The sequence below is a fragment of the Alternaria novae-zelandiae genome (assembly GCF_023758075.1).
Source record: "Alternaria novae-zelandiae strain BMP 2774 chromosome Unknown scaffold_3, whole genome shotgun sequence".
NCBI classification, from domain to species: Eukaryota; Fungi; Ascomycota; class Dothideomycetes; order Pleosporales; family Pleosporaceae; genus Alternaria; species Alternaria novae-zelandiae.
Genome location: NW_026056963.1, coordinates 485,906 through 506,732, shown reverse-complemented (window position 1 = coordinate 506,732; position 20,827 = coordinate 485,906). Strand labels below are relative to the sequence as shown.

Below are 20,827 nucleotides of genomic sequence, written 5' to 3'. Positions count from 1 at the left end.
CACAACAATGCCAAAGGCATCCTTGATTTCCCTTTCAAAACTATAGAGGAAGAAGAACAAGCTTTGTTTACAAAGAGGGTGTCCACCATGAGACAATAATAATGAATGGTAACTATCCACGATAAACCAGCAGCTATCCACACGAACGAACAAGCGCCAAAGTGCAGACATCTACTCTTCAAGGTAAGAAAGCTTGCGCATCTCACCCAACCTAGTCCTAGCCTGCGCAAGCGAGTTCTCGAGCTGTAGAATCTCGACCTAGACGTACCCGTTAGCATATACTCTTCAGTGAACAACGTTCGATAAACACATACCTGCTGCTCCATCTGGCGGACCTTGAACTCGTGGTCGCCCAACTTGCTGTAGTCGACAACCTCGCCCTCGTCCCTGTTCTTCTGGGCGATGATCTCTTGCACTTGCCTGACAAGCGACCTGCAAGCCGCAGTGACAGTCTTAGATGCGCTCTCGAGCCTGTCTTGCGTCTTGCTCATGAAGCTAGCCTTGACACGACTGGCAGCCACCAACTGAGCGGTGGAGGCAGCAACGTCGTTGGAAGCAACGATAAGCTGCTCGGGCGAGTTGCGACCGGAGATGACGCCGTCGGCGGTCTCGATGAGCATGTTTGTCGATGTGGCGACGGCCTTGGCGGCACTGATGAGACCTTCGGTCCAGCGGTTGTGCTTCTTGTAGAACTGGGTTTTGGACATGCTTCCTCGTCCTTCGCGCACGATTTCCTTTTGGGATTCGGTGGCGGCCTTGATGAGCTGCGCAATGGCGTTTGTGACGGCGATGGCTGCTTCGAGGATGGAGTCGTGGATCTTGAGCTCGTAGGTAGAGTACTGGTCTCTCGGCTTCTTCATCAGCTTGGAAAGACGCTCGGTGGCCGCGTCGATGGCGTTGGCTGCCTTGGTCAACTCGTTGTCGACCAAGTCACCAAGATCGCCAGAGGCGTTGGTGATCTTGCTCTTGGGTGCGAAAGCGTCCGCGAGCTTGGACAAGCTCTGCAGGTTGCGCACGACTTCTGTGCTGTTGTTGATGACAACGTTGATCTTCTGCTCTGCGTCCATGTCGTACATGCGCACTGACTGGACGTTACGGAAGAACCTAATGGTCGAGGTTGCAGAGGCTCTCGCGCCGTTGATGAGCTGGTCAGCCTTGTTCTCATCAGAAGCGAATCGCGTCAGTCCCTTGGTGTTCACCAACACATCGACGATAGCGCCACCAAAGTTGCTGACGGCGTTGATAACCTCAGCGTGCTTGGCGTTCGGCCCGTCAGCAATGAAGTTGTTGAAAGCAGTCGAGAACTCCATGGTGCACGTTGATGCCTTCTCAATCTGCGAAAGCACGTACGCGCCAGTGGCATTCTGGTTTCCGGCTTGCATAGGAGAGTCGAGCTCATACAGCGCATCGTCAACACGCTGCACACCACTCTGGAGGACGGAGTCGATGAGGTCGTTGATCTTCTGGAGGCTGTCTTGGATAATTGTGTCCAAGTGGCCGTCCAGGACATCATCGTTGGTACCAGCGTTGAGCTTCAGCTCGTTCAGCTCGAGTAGCGTCTGGTCCATACCAGCACGGAAGATCTCCAGCTCCTCCTCCTTGTCGCGCAGTTGACGCTCCAGGTCGGAGTCACCTTCACGGTACTTCATCTGGAACTCGTCTAGCGCGCGGGTCTTGTTCCGCAGCGCTTCCTCAAGATCCGCGATTTCTCGGTTGTGTCTTGACAGCATTGCCGAAAGTTCTGAGCCCTTGCCACGCTCGAGATTGTCGGCTCTGTCTAGGGCAGCACGGAGCTCCCTCTTCAGCTTCTCAGTCTCCTCACGGTGGCCACCAGTGTGACGGTCCTTCTCCATGAGCGCTCGGTCGCGCTCGCGAATCATGTCTGCCAGTTCCAAGTTCTTGGTCTTCAACTCGCGTTGCAGCTTGTCTCGCCCATCAATGGCTTCCTGGGCGGAGTTCGCCTTGAGCTGAACTGCCTTGAACTTCTGTAGCAGCTGAAGATGCTCATGACGCAATTGCGAATAGAGCTTGGCCAGCGATTCGTACTTTGATCTCCATGTGTTGAGCTGCTCCTGAAGTGCTCTTATCTGATCGTCTCGCGAGCCCATCTGTTGCTGGAAGTTCTGGTTCATCTGGTTGATCTCGCCCTCCAATGCCTTCATCCGCTGGTCGTATTGTTGCAGCATCAGCTGGTCGCGTTCGTACTGAGCGCGCGCGTTTAGATTCTCTCGCTCAAGCTCAGCAAGGCGACCCTGTGTCTGCTGTTGGTACTGTTCGCGCATGAGTTGTTCTTGCGCCAACCGAGCTTGCTCTGCCTGAAGCCGTTGTTGCTCCTCGAAGTCACGTTGTGCCTGCATCGCTTGCTGCTGCTGCTGTTGCTGAGCCTCCTCCCATTGCCTCTGTAGTCTCTGCTGTTCAGCCTCGTATTCCTCTTGTTGCCTCCGCTGATTATCTTTCCAGAACTCGTTGATTGGCTCTGGGTCGACTGATGGAGCGCGAGCGGGTTCGGGCTTCTCGTTGCGGGGTCGTTGAGGTAGCGCGGGCGCACTCTCATCTTCAGAGAGCAGGTTCGGTGGTTCCTGTGGCAGCTTTGGCACTGTAATGAGGTTGGTCAAGTATCTAAGATTCGAGCATTCGTAGTAGAATTTGACGAGACGGTAGTGCTGGGCATCGTATCTGCCGCGGAGAGGAGAGAGCGCTTCGTCGTCACCGAGTGCTACGCTGGTTAGTTGGGTCGCAAATCAACCGAGACTCTAGTCCTTACTGGTGTGCATTGCGCGCAACATGCTGGTGATGAACTTGTAGATACCATAGGACTCCTGAACCAGTGGCACCAACGCCGCTATCCTACATTCGTTGTTCGCGCCGCTCCGGAAATGTGAGAAGATGAGCTTCTGGAAAGCATCGATCTGATCTTGTAGCGTCATAAGATCCGAGATGGTCTCGTAGCCCTCATTAGGGTCATTGATCGACTTCAAGCTGATGTACTCCTCGTACTCGAAGGTTCCTATTCCAATCAGCCAGTTATTCGCGTCTTGCTGCCGCTCGTCGTACCATTGAACTCGGGATGTTGTCGGTGGAAAGCAAGCTTGGCCATAAGATAGTAGATGTACTCTGAAATGAGCGGCGCATATCCCCGCATGCCTTCTCCGACCGTGGAGCCCCGTGATAGGCTCTCAAGCCAGCTGGTGTTCGATTGCGCCTCCTTAAGAACGATAGGGTGGCCCTCCTGGAGGACCTTGTGGACGGTAATGAGCGCTTTGAAGGTCTGCACCTCGTCGGCGAGGATTGGCTGCCTGGAATATGCTATTAGCATTGGGCGGATTGGGCACCATGGTGCGCTCTTACACTTTCATGCCCTGCCAGAAAGACGCGGAACTCTTGTGATCCCATGTGTAGACGATGCATGCTCGCACGTGTTTCCCTGCGCTATTGTGAGTTTCATGCGCGTGCTGAGGAGTTTCGGTACGTACGCTTGGGGGAGACCTCTTCGATGCTCGTGGCTTTGCGAATGTTGATGGCAAGCTCCGACTCCTGCCTGGATTGAGACATGTTAGGCCATGTCACATTTCTCCTGTTGAAATCTCTCGCCCAGAGGCTAAAGGGTGCCGGCATAATGATGGTGATATACGTACTTGCCCATGTCCACGTTGCGCGAGCTTCCGTAGAGCGCCATCTTGGTCGCCGTGCGCTCCTTCTGAGCTTGTTGTTCGTAGTTGTAGGTAGTTGTAGGAGGGAAAGGCTAATGGTCGGTGTCGGAGAAGGCGCGCAAAAGCAATGCGCGGAAATGGGGAGGTGTGGGGTTGAGATATTTGGTTGCGCTCTTGGGTCAGTCAACCATCAGAGGAGCTCCTACTACTCGACCCCCGGGAGGTGGTTCGTGCAGCTTGGCGCTTCGTCATCGCCTTCACCCCCGACCGGGTCTAACCCTTGTATCTAATACTGAAGTCTAGATTTGCTCGCAGGCAAAACCTCTTTACTCGAGCTAGAATCTTCCGAGCCACGCAGCTAGAAGCGCCTTCTTGCTGCATCGGGTGCCGCGAACTCCTCCACTTGGGCTGTGCATCCTGGCCTAAACTGCTGCCTTCGCCATGGACTAACAACGCATACGCGGCTGCATGCGCAACCGACTCGGGTCTGAGTTGGCATCCGTGATGGAGGGCGACAAGATGCGTCTTCACTAACAGGGCTGCATGACTTCGCTGGACGCACCCTTGCTCTGTGAACTGTACCGATCACGCATGGCCAACGCAGCGATCATCAGGAACTACTATGTCATTTTACATGCTATCTTAGATGCGACTCCAGGGTATGATGAACGCCATGCAATGCTACGAATACAATAATGATGACCTATGACGCCGTCACGAAAGGCTCGACACCTCAAACCGCTTCACTTTTCCCTCCCTTGCTGAGATAGGCAGCCATAGGGTCCGCGGCCATTGTCCTCTTGCGGCGATACTCTTCCATTTCTTCCTCATTTACGCCTCCCGTCATCTCGTCGAGAGCTCGTTTCCGACTGGCAGCATCGTTCTTTGCTTTTTCGGCGCGGTCGGGTGCATTGGGTACGTGTTCCTCCAGGACAGCCTCTTCCTTCCATGCTATCTCCTTGGGTACTTCGTCCAGGTCAGCACCGGTGCGCATCCGATCTGCCAGCTCAAAAGCCTCCTTGCCTGCCTCGCCCGTGCAGTACGAGTTCTTGACTGTCGAGTGACAGCATGCAAAGCCCCATTGGAAGTTGGACCACCAGCTGCCCCAGACTGATGTGTGGTTGTTGAGGAGCACGTCCTCTGGGTACTTTGATTTTGCCTTGATTTTTGGTGCGCCCTTTATGCCGCCTCGCTCGTCGTACTCGACATATCGCTCGTTCTCTGTGACGGCTGTCTTTCGAAGTGAGTCGTCGGTGAACTTTTCTTGTGTGCCGTACTTCTCCGCCAAGGCCTTCTTCCTGGCTGCTGCCATCTCCTCAGCCTCTTTGAGCTGCTTCTTCCGCATGACCTCGCCGGACGTAGGATTGGCCTGTAAATGTAGCTTGTTCTTGTCTCCGCGCTCCTGTGTCTCCCAAGCATATCGCTGCGCCTTCTCAAACTCAGCTGCATCTCCAGACGCCTTCATGAACCCTTCCTCTGCTACTAGTTGAGCGGCGTTGTCGACCGTCGCGCCGCTGTCGACCATGGAACGCGTTTTGGGGTCATATTTCGCCGAGTCGAGATCCAGGTTGAGCAGATACTTTGCCGTGTCTTCTCGTAATCGCAGGTTCCGTGTGGATGTGGCCTGTTTCCTTCCCATGTCCGTCTCGGCATCGTACTTGTCGCCCTCATCCTCGTCATCGGACTTGTCACCTTTCTCAGCTTCTTTGGCCTTTTTCCGGATCTCCTCCATGGCGTTGTACTCCTCGATGACCTCCTCAAAATGTGATGCATCGTAGCCGTTCCATCGATCGCGTTTCGCATCGAAGCCTAGTTGTACGTCTTGAATGACCTCGTCCGCCTCGATGTTCTTGCCCGTAAACTTTGCGCCTGCCTTGCGCGGCCGGCTCAAGCAGTCCTTCTTCTTGTGTGTCATGGCACCGCAGTTCTCGCATGCGCCTTTGCGGAACTTGGTCGCAGCCGGGCCGATCTTCTTGCCGCGATCGTACCATTTTGAGTCTTGCTCCTGCTTCTGCAGACGCTGATGCTCGAGGTAATCGGTGTTGTCCTCGCCAGTCTCGTCGACGGCGTAGAAGGGCTTCTTCGAAATGAACGAGGGGATGTATTCGTTGCGCTCTTTTGCCGCGGCGGAGACGTCGGGCTTCTTGGGTTGAGAGGGCGGCATGTTGGGCGTGGGAGGATGCCTCGGTCGCGCTGAGTGGTGAAGGTTGTCAGTTGGTAGAAGCTTTAGAATGGCGGCCAAAGTGGACCGCCGACTAGTGGCGTAGGGCTGGCTGCAGCGTCGATCCCGCACGTCACGGGACCACGCGAGTCCGGTCGCGCTTGTTGTGCCTCGCGTCTCTTTCACTCCATTCCGCCACCGACACCCTTGTCGCGTGCGCTGCGCGAGTTTGGTTTTGGATGATCTCCTGAACACGATGCGAAACTCCACTTTCGCACACACTTCCTGGATACCGGCTGTGTCGTCATGGATACTTTCCGCTTTCGCCTGAACTGCATCGACAACTACCAGGCGGCTCCGACAGACATCGACCCTCTTCTTCGGCGCAATGCCGGTCCTGCAGGCCGGTTGGGCGCACCGCAAGTACCCGTAATCCGGGCGTTTGGTGCGACCGAGACGGGGCAGAAGGTGTGCGCTCATATCCATGGAGCGCTGCCTTACCTATACCTGGAGTACAATGGCAGCTTGGAGAAGGATGTCGGTGCGTATGTCAGTCGTGCAGTTGGTATCAAGCTGACCCCTCCTAGTCAACGCGTATATTCTGGACCTCCGCGCCTCCATTGACCACGCCCTCGCCACCGCGTACCGCCGAAATGCATACGATGGAAAGTCGATCTACGTTGGCCACATATCTCTTGTCAAGGGTGTACCCTTCTTTGGATACAGTGTTGGATACAAGATTTTCTTGAAAGTCTACATGCTCAACCCTATGCATATGACTCGGTTTACCGACCTGCTGCATCAAGGAGCAATCTTGAACCGGGTGTTCCAGCCATATGAGAGTCACCTGCAGTACCTCCTGCAGTGGATGTGCGACTACAACCTGTACGGATGCGACTGGATTAACTGCGCAAAAGTCCAGTTCCGGGGACCCGTTCCAGACAGCGAAGAGGTAGATACCACTGTCCACAAGTGGCACGATGCGTCTATTCCCAACGAACTCATAGCCGATGAGGATCAATACCCACGCCAAAGTCACTGCACTCTCGAAGTCGATATATGCGTCCAGGACATCCTCAATCGGCACGAACTACAATATCGACCCATCCACCACGACTTCCTAGAGCGATCGAGCCAAATGCCACGCAATCCAGACGACAAATTCGTGCCGTCTATGGCCGGTCTTTGGAGAGACGAGACGCGCCGGCGCAAACGTCGTATGGGCCTCTCCGATCCTTCGAGCAGTCCTTTTCCTGCTGAAGTGCTTGTGTCCATGTCGGCTGATATGCGGAACACCAAGGCCGGTGGATGGATTCACGAAGAGGAGTATCGAGAACTCATCGAAAAGCTGATCATCGAGGAAAGACAAGGAAAGGGCGAAGCCAAATTTGACGGTTTCGTGAAACCCATCCCTGGCCAGGAGCGCATCAGGACTGCTGTAGAGAGTATCGAAGATCTCTATCCCGAGGTCTTGTCTACACAGCAGCTTCCAGATGACGGCATCGAGCAAGATGTCAGCGCGTTAGAACAAGGTGGTGCGCCTGTTGACATTGACGCTCAGCTTGCGTCTGACGGGCCAGAACCCAGACAGCCTCACAGTGACGGTGCCATTGGGGACGGCGAAGACCACAATCCAGCGGACGCCGACAATCATTCTGACACCGAGGAAGAGCAATCCATGGATCCCCTAACAGTATCTTTACTCAAGGGCTCTAGTGATATAGAAGCTGAAGATGCACTCATCGACGAAGGAATTGATCTAGTTGACCCCGATGACGACGGCAAAAAACCAGAGTCCAGCAGCCCGATGAGCCAAAGGAAGCGCTCTCTCGAACCCGCAGAAGAAGACTACAACAAGCGTCAACGAATCCTGGCAACAACCCAGAGTACCAATAGGCGTGTCTCGTTTCGCAACGCCCTGAACAAGAACGACGATCCACCTCATCCCGGTCAATCGTCGCAAGCGAGTATCAAAGCTCAAGGCTTAGGGGCGCCGACTACTTTCTCGTTCCCTGTAGTAAAGAACCCGAATGCACCGGAGACGCTTCATCGCTTGAGTCAATCTGGGTATTCAAATTCCCAAGAAGGGCCCAAGACACCTGGGCCTAAGCATCTTACGGCCAGACCTTCTCAACTCGTTCCTGTGACCCCATGGACGCATCAAAAGACCTCGCCAATGGTGCCGAACAGTAGTACCTCGCAAGCTCGCTCCAAGGTAGCCTCTCTAGTGCGTCGGCTGGATACATCGTTCCAGCACAAGCATCGTACTGTTTACTACGGCGCGCTACCTCCACCGGCTGAGGTCGTCAAAGGCACCATGACGCATGCGGGACTTCCACCGGTAATCTATCAGGACGCATATTACAGTGATGAGAAGGACGTTCCAGATCGGCCAAGAGAGTATGCGGGTCGCGAGTTCAAACTACAAAGCACCACATTACCGTATCTTCCTCCTTTCGACCCCACTGGTAATTCTCTTGCCAACATTGGAGAGTATCCCGCAGTTGTGTTAGACAAGAAGAAACAAGCTACAATGGATCAAGAACGATCACATAACTGTGGTTTGCGTCACTGGGAATTCTCAAGACCTCCTCCTACTTTCAAAGAAGTGAAGCGCTGGACCAGCCGTCACGTCAAGCAACGCAAAGTGGCGAAGCCTAAAACCAAGGCACAAGACGAGGCGGCAACTATGCCAGTGCGCAAATTCAACCCAATGAGCCACATTTCACAGATAGAAGGTCCAACGCAGAAGAATCCTCATGGCTTCAAGTACTCACAGAAGCAAAAGACAACTAGTGTTAAGCACGAAGCTCAGTATATGAGCATCATGAGCCTAGAAGTACATGTTAACTCAAGAGGCTCACTCGTACCAGACCCGGCTGAAGATGAGATCCAGTGCATTTTCTGGAGCGTACAAGGCGAAGAAAACGCGACCACTGATCGACCGCGTTCCGGTATACTGTGCTTCTCGGAAGAAGATGGCATCGCTATGCGTATTGCTAAGCAAGTTCCGGTCGAAGTTGAATACGAGGAAGACGAGCTAGATCTCATCAACCGCGTGGTCGACATCGTCCGCCAATTTGACCCGGACATACTCACGGGATACGAAGTACACAATAGCTCTTGGGGTTACCTCATCGAACGCGCGAGAATGAAGTACGAGTACAATCTTTGCGATGAGATCAGCAGGATGAAGTCGCAGTCTCATGGCAGATTTGGGAAAGAGGCCGACCGCTGGGGCTTCACGCATACCTCTACTATCCGTATCACTGGCCGACATATGATCAACATCTGGAGAGCTATGCGCGGAGAGCTGAACCTGCTACAATACACCATGGAAAACGTGGTCTTCCACTTATTGCACAAACGCATACCGCATTACCAACACTCCGATCTTACGACTTGGTATACAAATGGAAAGCCAAGGGATCTGACAAAAGTGATTCATCATTTTCGCACACGTGTGCAACTCAATCTCGACATCTTGGAAGCAAACGAAATTGTACCTCGTACTAGTGAGCAAGCTCGCCTGCTTGGAGTAGACTTCTTTGCAGTCATTTCACGAGGCTCTCAGTTCAAGGTCGAGTCTACCATGTTCCGCATCGCAAAGCCAGAGAATTTCATCCTTGTATCACCCAGTCGGAAGCAGGTCGGTCAGCAAAATGCGCTCGAATGTCTACCGCTGGTCATGGAGCCACAGAGTGCATTCTATTCAAGCCCTGTTCTCGTTCTGGACTTCCAATCGTTGTATCCTAGTGTTATGATTGCCTACAACTATTGCTATTCGACATGTCTTGGACGTATCGTCAGTTGGCGAGGTCAGAACAAGATGGGTTTCATGGACTTCAAGCGCGAGCCGCAGTTGCTGGAATTGGTAAAAGACCACATCAACATTGCGCCGAACGGCATGATGTATGTCAAACCAGAAATGCGGAAGTCCCTGTTAGCGAAGATGCTTGGCGAAATTCTGGAGACTCGTGTGATGGTCAAGAGTGGGATGAAGCAGGACAAAGACGACAGAACCTTGCAGCAGCTACTGAATAATAGGCAGCTGGCGCTGAAGCTATTGGCTAACGTCACTTACGGCTACGCATCTGCGTCGTTTTCCGGTCGTATGCCATGCTCTGAGATAGCAGACAGTATCGTCCAGACTGGTCGCGAAACCCTGGAGAAGGCCATTGCAATGATACACGCTACGGAGAAGTGGGGTGCGGAGGTCGTCTACGGAGACACCGATTCACTGTTCATCCATTTGAAAGGACGCACCAAGGATCAAGCCTTCACCATCGGCGAGGAGATAACCGCTGCTATCACCGCTGCGAACCCACGACCCATCAAGCTCAAGTTCGAGAAGGTATACCATCCTTGCGTTTTACTTGCCAAGAAACGTTACGTTGGCTTCAAGTATGAGCACCGCAATCAGAAAGAGCCCGACTTTGACGCGAAGGGTATTGAAACAGTCCGTCGCGACGGTACGCCTGCAGAGCAAAAGATCGAAGAGAAGGCTCTCAAGCTCCTTTTCCGCACATCAGACCTCAGCCAAGTCAAGCGATACTTCCAGGAGCAATGCGCGAAGATCATGGAGGGCCGTGTCAGTATACAAGACTTCCTCTTCGCCAAGGAAGTCAAGCTAGGCACGTACTCTGACAGGGGCCCTCCGCCGCCCGGTGCTCTCATCGCTACAAAGCGTATGCTCGCCGACCCGCGTGCCGAGCCTCAGTATGGCGAACGCGTGCCATACGTAGTCATCACTGGCGCACCTGGAGCGCGCCTCATCGATCGCTGCGTCAGCCCGGAGACCCTGCTTCAGAACGACCATCTCGAGCTCGATGCCGAATACTACATCAGCAAGAACCTCATCCCACCACTCGAGCGCATCTTCAACCTCGTTGGCGCTAACGTAAGACAATGGTTCGATGAGATGCCGAAAGTCCAGCGCATCCGCAATATTACGATTCCCATGACCATCAAGCACGACAAAAGCAACGTCCTCTCCTCCGGTGGCAACGCATCCCTCAAGAAAACTCTTGAAAGCTACATGAAATCTTCAAGCTGCATGGTCTGCCGTTCGAAACTACCTCAAAATCTACCTACACATATTCCAGGCAGCGAAAACAATCCCTACGCGGTCCTCCCACTTTGCGCAAAGTGTCTCAAGCGCCCAGCACATTCACTCCTCTCGCTCAAATACCGCATCTGGGACAGCGAAACACGCGTCGCAGAAGTCGAACAGGTATGCCGGCGCTGCTCAAATCTCGCCTGGGGCGAAGAGATTAAATGCGATAGTAGGGACTGTTCAGTCTTTTATACGCGCATCAAGGAACGTTCGAGGTTGACTGCGCTGAAAGACAGTGTCGGGCCTGTTATCGAGCTCATGGAGAAGGTGGATGAGGACGCGGGTCTGAAACAGGAAGACAGTAGAGGGGGTAGTGAGGGTGGAGAGTTGACATGGTAAAATAGGTTGTTGCTAGTCTGAATACACTGCAACACAGGACATTACTTCGAATCAAGAAACGTGTAACATGCCCTGATCTTTCCGTCCACTATCGTCAGGACATCCTCACCGGTTAACCCCATTTCTCCACTAATGGCTGTTTTGATGCCCCATTTTACTTTCGTCACCCAGATATCCTCTGCGTCGTCATGTTTGAGACATTCGACGTTGCCTGTAGATGATCTTAGCAATGACCTTTCTTGAAGTTGTTCATGAAAACTTCGAGGGATTTACGTACCTAAAGCAACAAACTCATCGCCCTCTCCACTCATACCCTGTATCTTCTCCACCATCCCACTGATTGCCTCATGCGACTTGAACACACCCAGTGCGTCTACGAATAAGGCATCGGAACTTGGTACCCAGAGATCTACAATCGCTTGCGTACGCGTCGTCTTGTCTTTCTGACCGAAGATGTCGGTTAGATTGAGGAGGGTCAAGTCAATGGCCCTGGACTGAGGTGTCGACATCGCTGCTGGGGAGTTGGAGAGAATTATGGATATGAGGAATGTTTATGATAAGACGAGTGGCACTGAGCCAAGATATAGAAGCTGATGCGTTCATTCTGTACTGAAGTGGTGGGAAGGAGCCCGAGGTGAGTAAGCACGAGGTATTCGCGCTAACGGTGTTAGGAAAGAGATACAGCGTACTTGTGCAGCGACATCTCTGCTACAGCTCGAAAGTCCAATCAGAATGGTGAGAAGGCATTGCTTCTACTTGAACAACATAAGAGGCCCTATCAAAGAAATTATGACACGTAACAACCGTTCCCCAAATCCACCATCTCGCCTACTTCCTCCACCTCCTCCACCTCCTCCACTTCCACCGCCTCCACCACCCTCTTCCCTGCCTTCATCAGCACTCTATCCAGAGCCTCCTCCAACACAGCCCAATCCCACTTCTGCGCAACAACCCACTTCCTCAACTCCCTCAGTTCCTCGTAAAACTCCGCAGGCAAACCAGCTACCTTATGATCAGAAAGCAGATACGAAAATAAACAAGCTTCATGGAAAACAACGGAATCCTGCAGCGTGAAAACTGGTATCGAAATTACCGGGATACCTCTCTTTGACGATGCAGAAGAATGTATGTGTCTGGTTTGGTGGAGGTGGCAGATTGCGCAGCATTGTTTGGTTGGATCAGGGGTGGTGATGGGTGATAGATCGTTGTAGAGTTTGTCGTTCGTTGGAGATGGTAAGAAATTTGACGAGGTGGTAGTGTAGTTCAGGGGGAAGGGTGTTGCGGTGCCGAAGAATTTGGAGGAGTTGAATTCGTTGCAGGAGTGGCCGAAGCAGATTAGGTCTGGCGGGGAGATAGTGGGCTTGCGTGCGGGAAAGGGCATCTTGAATTTTCTTGGTTGAGCCATCGGTGAAGAGCGGGGCGAAGACGACCTCGATTGTGGTGATGAGAGGCAGGACGATGGCGCTGGAAGATGGCCGGAAGAAACGGTGGTGGCGGCCGAGAAAGGTCTCTGGTGGAAACGGGGTGTTTGGATTGTCGCAATCATTGTTCGTGAATAGTCTTTCAGACGGTGTCCTGTAGACTATAACAATAACATTGTTCAAGCGAACACAATCCAGAAGACTCGTCCAACTCATCTGATGAAGAACCTAAACAGGTTTGCAGCATACATCAACATAAAAACACGCAAAGTAGATGAAACAACATCAACGTAGCCTCCAGGGTGTTCAGCTTTTCCTTGTTTAGACATCTTATCTAGAAGAAACTAAACAGTTTTGCAGCCTACATCAAGTTGAAAACATGCAAAGTAGCTGATGTAACGTCAACGTAGGCTCCCGGGTGTTCAGCTTTTCATTATTTTGGCTACCTCCTCCAGAAGTAACTTGCGATTCAACCGAGCCCTGCGGCGATGTCGGGCTGCTTCTACTCTCTGTCGCAGCATCTCAGGAGTAGCCTCTACTGCTGGATTGGTCGCCGGTTCATCCCGAGCGTCTTCGACTGACTCTTCGACTGGCTCATCGACAGGGCGGGGGTTCTGCGGTTGCAAAATTTCGTCCAGACTCGTCTCAGATGAGCCTGAGATTGTTGTCGTTGATAGTTCTGGTGGAGATCCTGATGGCGTAGTAGGGTCTGTTGATGGCGTAGCTGATAAAACTGTTAATTTTGGCTTCGATGATGTGTATGCATTGCTGGAAGATGAAGTTGAATCACACAATAGAGGTACATTACCTTCGTTGCTCGAGTTTGTATTCGGCGTTGTAGGTAGTGCAGGAGGTGGCGGCTTAAGCTTTAGGTAATCTATGCTTGTATGTCGTGATGATGTGGAACGTCTGGATAATGTCTCTTGAGATTTGAGTTTGAAGACTTGCGAGAGAGAAATGGAGGCAATGGAGTTTTTAAGTAAACATTTAGACTTGGTGAACTATAGTCGAAGTAGTGGGGACTTGGTACTCGCTTCTTCCAGAACTATGGTCGAGGTAGTGGGGACTTGCTACTTCGCTCCTCCTAGTACTAAAGTGATAAGTGTAACCATGGTGAACTAGAAATGGTGTCGCGTTTTGCTGCATACACAATATCAAAAGTTTACAGGTGAGTACCGCCTAAGGCGATGTATACTCCTGGCTTAAAAAAGTATTTTCGTATATTGCAACACGGATCGTAGCCACACTAGCGTGGTACGTCAGTCTTCAACCACTCCCAGCGTCGTCGTCCTATTCATCCACCTCTACAACAAAGACATCCAGATCGACATCTTTTATATAGGGCGGAGGCGGGCTCGAGTCAACTGCAGAATATTCTGGCACTGTCTCTTCTTGAGCAGGAACGACCAGCCACCTATCGACTTCAACGCGAAGCGGTTGATCATCGACCACTGCCATTTCGTAATCGATCCTTCTGCTCCTCGACCAACGCGATATCTCGAATGCAAGGCAGAAGATGAAGATGTGGAGGAAGACGAGGATGAGGACGAGAAATGTGTCCGTTATGCTGAATGGCATTTCGGAAGTGTCTTTGTGGTCAGAGTAAGGCTGCATTGTGGCGGAGGTGTCGAAGGAAGGGGTTCGAGATTCCTGGAGTGAGTGGGCGTGCAGCTTCCGGTTGGTGGCTCTGGTACCCCGGTGGTGGGAAGTATGAGCTAGCGAATCTATAGCTGTGTCGCGGCATTGTGAGAGTCGAGACGATCGCATTGTCAATGCGCACGACATGCAATCTGCGATGACTGTGCACTGTGAGTATGGACGGGAAATGTGCGCGGATGTGTTCGCGATATGGCTGCTGTTATCTCATCCAATGAATTGATCGTACACGTCATCGAAACAAAATCTACTTACACCTCTCAAGCAGTGGTCACCATCCCCACAACGTCTTGATTGTGTCGCCAATTGTTGCTTGGCCAGCTTCCTTCCTCTTCATACGAGCTACCCGCTCTTCGATAAATGTCTGTTCCAGCTGCTTTGCCACACCAGTTTGCGCCCTAATCTCACCAACTATAGCCATCCTCTCGATCTCGTGCTCTTCGGGCGACAGGCTCTCTAGCTTCTTTTGGTACTCTTCCCGTACTTCCGGCTTGATCTGCTTCCACACATCGGTATCGTCCATGCTGCTACTCGATTTGCCAATCTCAGCTATCGGCACAGCTGATTTCCCTGACGATGATACGCCGCTCATGGCTTCCGCGACATTCCGTTTCGACAATATGCTTTCGAATTTGGGCACTGGCCGTCCCTCTACCTTGGCCTTCTCCATTTCCTCCTCCTGTTGTATCATGCGCTGGTAGAGTTTATCTGCGTGCATTTGTATCCGCTCGTCTTCCTCCGGAGACCGCTCGTCCATGGTCATGTATCCCAATGCCTTCAAGAACTTTGACTGTATGTCGTAACAGCGGTTGAACTTGCGCGACTCGCCGATGCACATGGTTCCTGCCGACCACCATGATTTGGGATTTTGGAAACACTCGAATTGGTTCATGTATTCCAGTGCACAGTTCTCCATGGCGACTCGTCCGATCGAGGCTTTGCGATCGTTGTAGGCGTCTACGAGGTCTCGTAACTTGTCTTGTTCCGACTTTCCGCGGTTGTTGACGACGTCCTGTGGGGTGTAGGTCTTCCAGAGGTCGGCGTATCGGCCATCTTGGAATTGCGATTGCGGTGGCACATATGGCTTCTCGGGATCGGTCTGTGTTTGCGCTTGCGCTTGTGTGGGTGTTGGCGACTCGGCGGGCTTTTCTTTGGGAGCGGAGGGTAATGAAGGTTTCGGGCCAGTGGGCGCCTCTTTTTTGAGGAAGTCGCGGAGAGATGGGTCGAGTTGGTCTTGCCCGCCTGAGCTATTCCCGCTTCCCCAGAGCCAGCCCATAGTTGCGTCGACGTATAGATTCGTATTCGCGAGGTGAGCAGGTGAAAGTTCCCAAGTTGCGGGGACAGTGAACATGGGTCGGGGGTCCGAGCACCCGAGCATGTCTTAGCGCGTTGGCCTCAGATGCGCCCGGGCATAACAACGACTCGATTACGCGACGGCGACGACATCAACTCGAGGAATTGTTACGACACACATTGTTATGGCGCCAGTCGGTATGTTCGTTCTGTTCAAGGATTCATAATCCGAATTTCATACTCACACGTCTCTAGATCGCCGCGAACATCGACAACAGCGCGTGCGCGGTGCTGGGTAAGACACTCGAGAACTCCTGAGACATGCAAACGCTGACTACGACAGGCCTTCATCTGTGCAGGCGTCTTTTGGCTTCAACTTCGGCGCTCTCAGTTCGCAACCGACCAAACAACCCTCTCTCCCATCCCAGCAATCACCGCGACGAACACCAGCTCAAAAGACACCCAGGAGCGCAAATGGCTCGGCACAACGGCAGAGAAGCGCGTCGGTTCAGCGTAGCAGCACATCCAAGCGCAAAGCTACGCCAAAAGAGAACACGGTGACCCCTCAGTTGGGCAAGAGGAAGCGGGGTTCACCAAATGCGCAATCAGGCGCAGACGACGCGGCAGAGGATGAGCTAAGCCCTGACCGTGAGGACGCTGTGCGCTCCATCGAACAAAGCAGGAGGGTCGTTGGGACGGTTCTACCCATACGCGAAGAACAAGACAGCGTACCAGACGAGCTATCCATATTGGAAGAGGGCGCCAGTACTGCACGCGAGACGGTCTTCGCCAAGTCTACCGTCATCAAACGAACGCCTCCACAAGCATCGTCACAAACACGCGCAACCCCTGTCAGTGCCCGACAAAAGACGCCTGCCACCGAGGGTGTTGAGCAAGCGTCAGCTGTATCGCGGCGGTCGACACTACGGCGATCGCGTTCTACGGATCCTGGTCCGGCTACACCCAGCGTACTTCCAAACGGGCAACCCAGAACTTCTTCCGCTTCACAACTCGGCGCTATTCTCGAGACACCAGCCGCAGCTTCAGTGGACGAAGAGAGCGAAGATGAGCTATCGCCGCAGCTCAATGGATCTACACCGCGGGTGGTTGGAAGCGAACCACGGCCGCAGCGAACCGCAGAAGAAGATGTTGAAATGGACGCAGACGAGCTCTCCTCACTCGGCCAACCGACACCAATCCAGCAAACGCCGGTAGCGAATGGTGCGACACCACAACAATTGAGAAAGCAACAGTCTGAAGAGCAAGCCAGTCCGCCGCAGCCAGCCAAACGAGGAAGACCGCGCCGGGTAGTGGAGGAACCCAAGGAGGTTGAGGTCCCCGCAACCACGGCGACGAAGCCTGCCAAGCGCGGCAGACCCAGAAAAGAAGTCGCAGTCCAGGAAAGCGAACCTCAAGCTGCGCCAGCTGTACGCGAGCCAGATGTTACAAACAGCGAGGAGCCAACACCGGAAGAAGTGGACGAGGTTCTTGATGATGTCTCCCCTGACCATCAACAAGCTTCTATACACTCCCCCAAGCCTACACCACGGAATCAGGACGCTGTCGAAATTTCCAGTGCGGATGAAGAGTTGGACGTGTACGAAGAGCCGGAGCCCGAAGAGGCAGAACTCACTCCACGACCCCGAACGAGAAACCCGTCTCCCAAGCAGACAAAACGCGCCAAACCTACGTCAGAGAAACCGCCCCGGAAGCGTCAAAAGTTCTTGGGACCTAAGCATACCATCTCTGTCATGCGCATCAAGGGCTCTGCAGTTCGAGGTATCACAGTCGCAGACACCACGCGTACCATCTTAGAAGAAACCATCGACCACCGCTTGAGCCGTATGGCCGAGAAGCTGCAAGCCTCACAAGACTCCACCCGTCGCAAGGAGTATCGAAGTGAGATCAATCTCTCGCTCTCTTTCAAAGAGAGCCTCAACGAGAAGTTGCTCGACTTGCAGGACGCAAATGATCTCTTGAGCACCAACTTTAAGAAGATCAAGTTGTTCAAACGCGACAATGCTGAGCTACGTAGGGAAATCCTCAGTCTCCAGGACAGCAGACAAGAGATTGCTATCGAAACAGACGATGTCCAAGCACGATACAACGCCGAGAAGGCCGAGGTAGATGCCAGAAATACCCTCAGTGATGACATGTTCGAGATTGAGGCTGCAATAAAGAACGGTCGGAAAAAGGCACACAAAGAAGGGAGGGAGGGGGAGGGACCCAATATACCCCTTCCTATGCTGCTCCAAATGGTCGGCAATGACGTCACTTCTCGAAGTGGCGGCCTTCTGGCCAATGTAAAGGGCTTTAACGGGCTCTTGGAAAGAGCTGCAGGCTTTCTAGAGGGAAGAGCCTGATTGCACAGCGAATGGCTGGATGAAGTTTCTTGTGTGTACTTTCGGAAAGATACCCGGCATTATCGCCACCTTCGACATGATATTTACCATTCTCATATTCTGCACCCTTTCAATCTCCTAATGTCTGCGGACGCACAATAGCATCTGAAAAGCTGATCATGATGTCTCATATACGATCGGGTGTTATTTGGCAAGAACACCTGGGGTAGTCGCGTGTCGTCTAACATCGGTCAAGCGACTAGTCTGCATATGCCAAGACGCGCCCGCTTTCATGCACGGTTACGCAAAGGTGCATCACCTAAATGATATTGGCGTGCTGGAACTTGCCTGTGCGCATCACAGGGTCCATGGGCTACGGCCTTAACTCCCCAGCCTGCCGGTTTGCTCTCATCTGACAGTTCTACCAAACCTTTGTCCGAGCCATTGTTGCCAGTACCGGCGCTCTTGCCTTTCCAGAAACCAGAAGCCAGGCAACTCAACCGACGTAATCTCAATCCTGCGTCCTGTATCTATCAGGGAACTCTTTACCAGAAAAAGCAAACATTTGTAAAATTACGTGGTTGAACGTGCGCTTCGTTCTAATCAAGACCCTGTTACATTGCAAAACGGGAACCGGCGGGAATCCGTTACACGACAAACTAGCTTGAACCAAACCTGGAACTATCACCAGATATCTGACACAGTTTCTTTCACTACTCCCACAGCAGCTCACCAGATCAACACACCGCTCCATTGAGTTCTAGGTGGTTGTTCGTCACGGTTCACTTACCAAAACTATGACTCGCGGAAGCATCACCTGCGACACTAGTGTCCCAAAAACACCGACGACGGAGCCAGCACCGTCCACGCTGACGACCTCGGCCGATTTCAAGACCCCTAAACCTCCTCTTACCTCGCAGACAACTAAATCTCCACGCAGCCCATCAAGCAAATTCTCGTTTCAGGAGCAGCGGCGAAAATCGTTCTTGGAACATCTGAAACGATGGCACTTGAGCCACGAATCGAGTAATTTCTTTCAAGGAAAACTCAGCCTACTACCTTCTGAGCCCGAATACAACGAAAATCTGGAATTGGGTAGAAGTGTAACTTGTATTTTGACGGATTCGAGTTTTAGCGACTATAGGAAGACAGTTGCTATTAAGCTTTTTGGACCACAGAAGGACAGCGTAAACGGCAAGATAAGAGAATTGGGACGAGATATCAAGAGCAGGAGCATGGCTTTACTCAGCAGCGAGATGAAGCTCGCGGAGGACAAGAAAGAGGAGGCATGGCCGTCACCAGAAGCCATATCCGGCTCTTCAAACAGCTACTACAACCTCGTCATCCGCTTCGGCTCAGGATGGCTCTCAGCACGCGACTACTTCAACAGACTCTACTTCCGACACCTCGCTGCGCGCTTGCCAGGTCGGAGTAGCCACTGCGTCGCCAATACAGCAGACTACGTCTTCCGCGTCCGCTCACAAGCACTTGGCCCACCACCCTCAAAACGAGACACAGTACCCATCCAACCACTCTTCCACCAATTCCAACGCCTACCCACGGAACTCCAAGAAATGATCCTCATGACCGCCGCCGGACTTACCCGCGACTACGACCTCACCAACGACGCGCGCAGGAACTGTGCCAGAGCCTCCGAAAGAGCCATCAGTTTATCAACCCTACTACGCATCTCACGCGACATCCACGACACTATGCGCCCATACATAATGCGCAGCACGACCTTCCATTTCGGCCTCAGCGGAACGACAAACTTCCTCTGGCAATGCGGCCCGACCTATCGTCCCCACATTAAACGCTTGGCCTTCCATTTCGGGAAGAATGCTTTGCTTCATTGTGTGCGCTGGTTAGCCTCGGATGCGATTTTCGAGTTTCTAGAGCCGCCGCAGCCGAATGGCGGGACTGGGTTACCGTTGTTTTGGCGCTGTCAGTTGAGAGCTCTTGCCAAGGAATTGCATTTGCGGGAACTTGTTATTGATATTGAGGGGATTCCGAAGGCGGATGTTGCTATGGTGGTTAGGATAATGAAAGAGGCGTTTGGGGGTGTGGAGAGGGTGAAGTTTGTGGAGGGTTCGCCGCCTGGGAAGACGGAGGTTGTGGATATGAGTGATGAACGATTAGCGGATTTGGGCAAGGAGTCTTGGAGGGAGCTGGTGAAGGGGTATGTTGGGCGGTATGAACGCCAGATTGGGTGGCATAATTGGCATTTTAAGATGGATTTGGTGGGCTTGAAGGAGCATGAGCTGGATGCTTTGATGGATAAGGAGAGTGAGTTTTTCGATAGTTGATAGAGGGTGAATGCATGATGGTGTTATTTGTATATCTAGGGTTTGGAAAAATACCGAATAGACACCTGGCGAGTTCATGGTAAGCTTGACCAACGATGGAAATATGGCTTCATGGTGTGCTGATGGTACCTGGATGTACGAGAGATGTCGTCGAGCTAGTGATGAATCTTGAAGCGAAAACCGCATACCTAGATACTAAGTTTAGTTTAGTCTACGTCACTTCCACTCATACTTCCTTCTTTCAAAAAAGAAACATCACCTTGGGCATCATTTCAGAAGGATGGCGTCCAGAACAGTATTACTTTGTTTCGGCAGTTGCCAGCCAAGGTACTTGCACTTGGGTACACAAATTGTGACATTGGCGATGGAAGCTTTCAAGGTTCTTCGTGGAAACTATAGTGGGTACGGTACGCGTAACAATTTAAGGTTTCGTCGACACCCAGGCTGTGCCCAACATTGCCCGCTGCCAGCCTCACTACCGATTCTCCGAAGCTTCTCGAGTTCGTGAGGCGACCTCGGGGGGGGGGGGGGGGGGGGGGGGGC

The 20,827-nt window shown here is 52.6% G+C and overlaps 6 protein-coding genes across 6 annotated transcripts; 3 read left to right on the top strand and 3 right to left on the bottom strand.

Moving 5' to 3' along the window:
• Window positions 1–171: 171 nt before the first annotated feature.
• On the bottom strand, window positions 172–3,676 carry J4E88_002144 (uncharacterized protein; the record flags this gene model as incomplete). The annotated part of the gene is made up of 7 exons (XM_049395810.1): window positions 172–258; window positions 315–2,716; window positions 2,765–3,007; window positions 3,055–3,296; window positions 3,349–3,424; window positions 3,474–3,538; window positions 3,636–3,676. 7 exons carry the CDS (start codon window positions 3,674–3,676, stop codon window positions 172–174), a joined length of 3,156 nt encoding a protein of 1,051 aa, XP_049258214.1.
• Window positions 3,677–4,383: 707 nt separating this feature from the next.
• SLU7 (mRNA splicing protein) lies at window positions 4,384–5,814 on the bottom strand (the record flags this gene model as incomplete). Its single annotated transcript, XM_049395809.1, has 1 exon — window positions 4,384–5,814. One exon carries the CDS (start codon window positions 5,812–5,814, stop codon window positions 4,384–4,386), a length of 1,431 nt encoding a protein of 476 aa, XP_049258213.1.
• Window positions 5,815–6,117: 303 nt separating this feature from the next.
• J4E88_002142 (uncharacterized protein) lies at window positions 6,118–11,266 on the top strand (the record flags this gene model as incomplete). Its single annotated transcript, XM_049395808.1, has 2 exons — window positions 6,118–6,352; window positions 6,399–11,266. 2 exons carry the CDS (start codon window positions 6,118–6,120, stop codon window positions 11,264–11,266), a joined length of 5,103 nt encoding a protein of 1,700 aa, XP_049258212.1.
• A 3,348-nt stretch (window positions 11,267–14,614) lies between these two features.
• On the bottom strand, window positions 14,615–15,721 carry J4E88_002141 (uncharacterized protein; the record flags this gene model as incomplete). The annotated part of the gene is made up of 1 exon (XM_049395807.1): window positions 14,615–15,721. One exon carries the CDS (start codon window positions 15,719–15,721, stop codon window positions 14,615–14,617), a length of 1,107 nt encoding a protein of 368 aa, XP_049258211.1.
• A 100-nt stretch (window positions 15,722–15,821) lies between these two features.
• Window positions 15,822–17,999, top strand: J4E88_002140 (uncharacterized protein; the record flags this gene model as incomplete). The annotated part of the gene is made up of 3 exons (XM_049395806.1): window positions 15,822–15,834; window positions 15,892–15,931; window positions 15,980–17,999. 3 exons carry the CDS (start codon window positions 15,822–15,824, stop codon window positions 17,997–17,999), a joined length of 2,073 nt encoding a protein of 690 aa, XP_049258210.1.
• A 982-nt stretch (window positions 18,000–18,981) lies between these two features.
• On the top strand, window positions 18,982–20,284 carry J4E88_002139 (uncharacterized protein; the record flags this gene model as incomplete). The annotated part of the gene is made up of 2 exons (XM_049395805.1): window positions 18,982–19,004; window positions 19,123–20,284. The coding sequence occupies 2 exons, from the start codon at window positions 18,982–18,984 to the stop codon at window positions 20,282–20,284; spliced, it is 1,185 nt and encodes a 394-aa protein (XP_049258209.1).
• Between the last annotated feature and the right edge of the window lie 543 nt (window positions 20,285–20,827).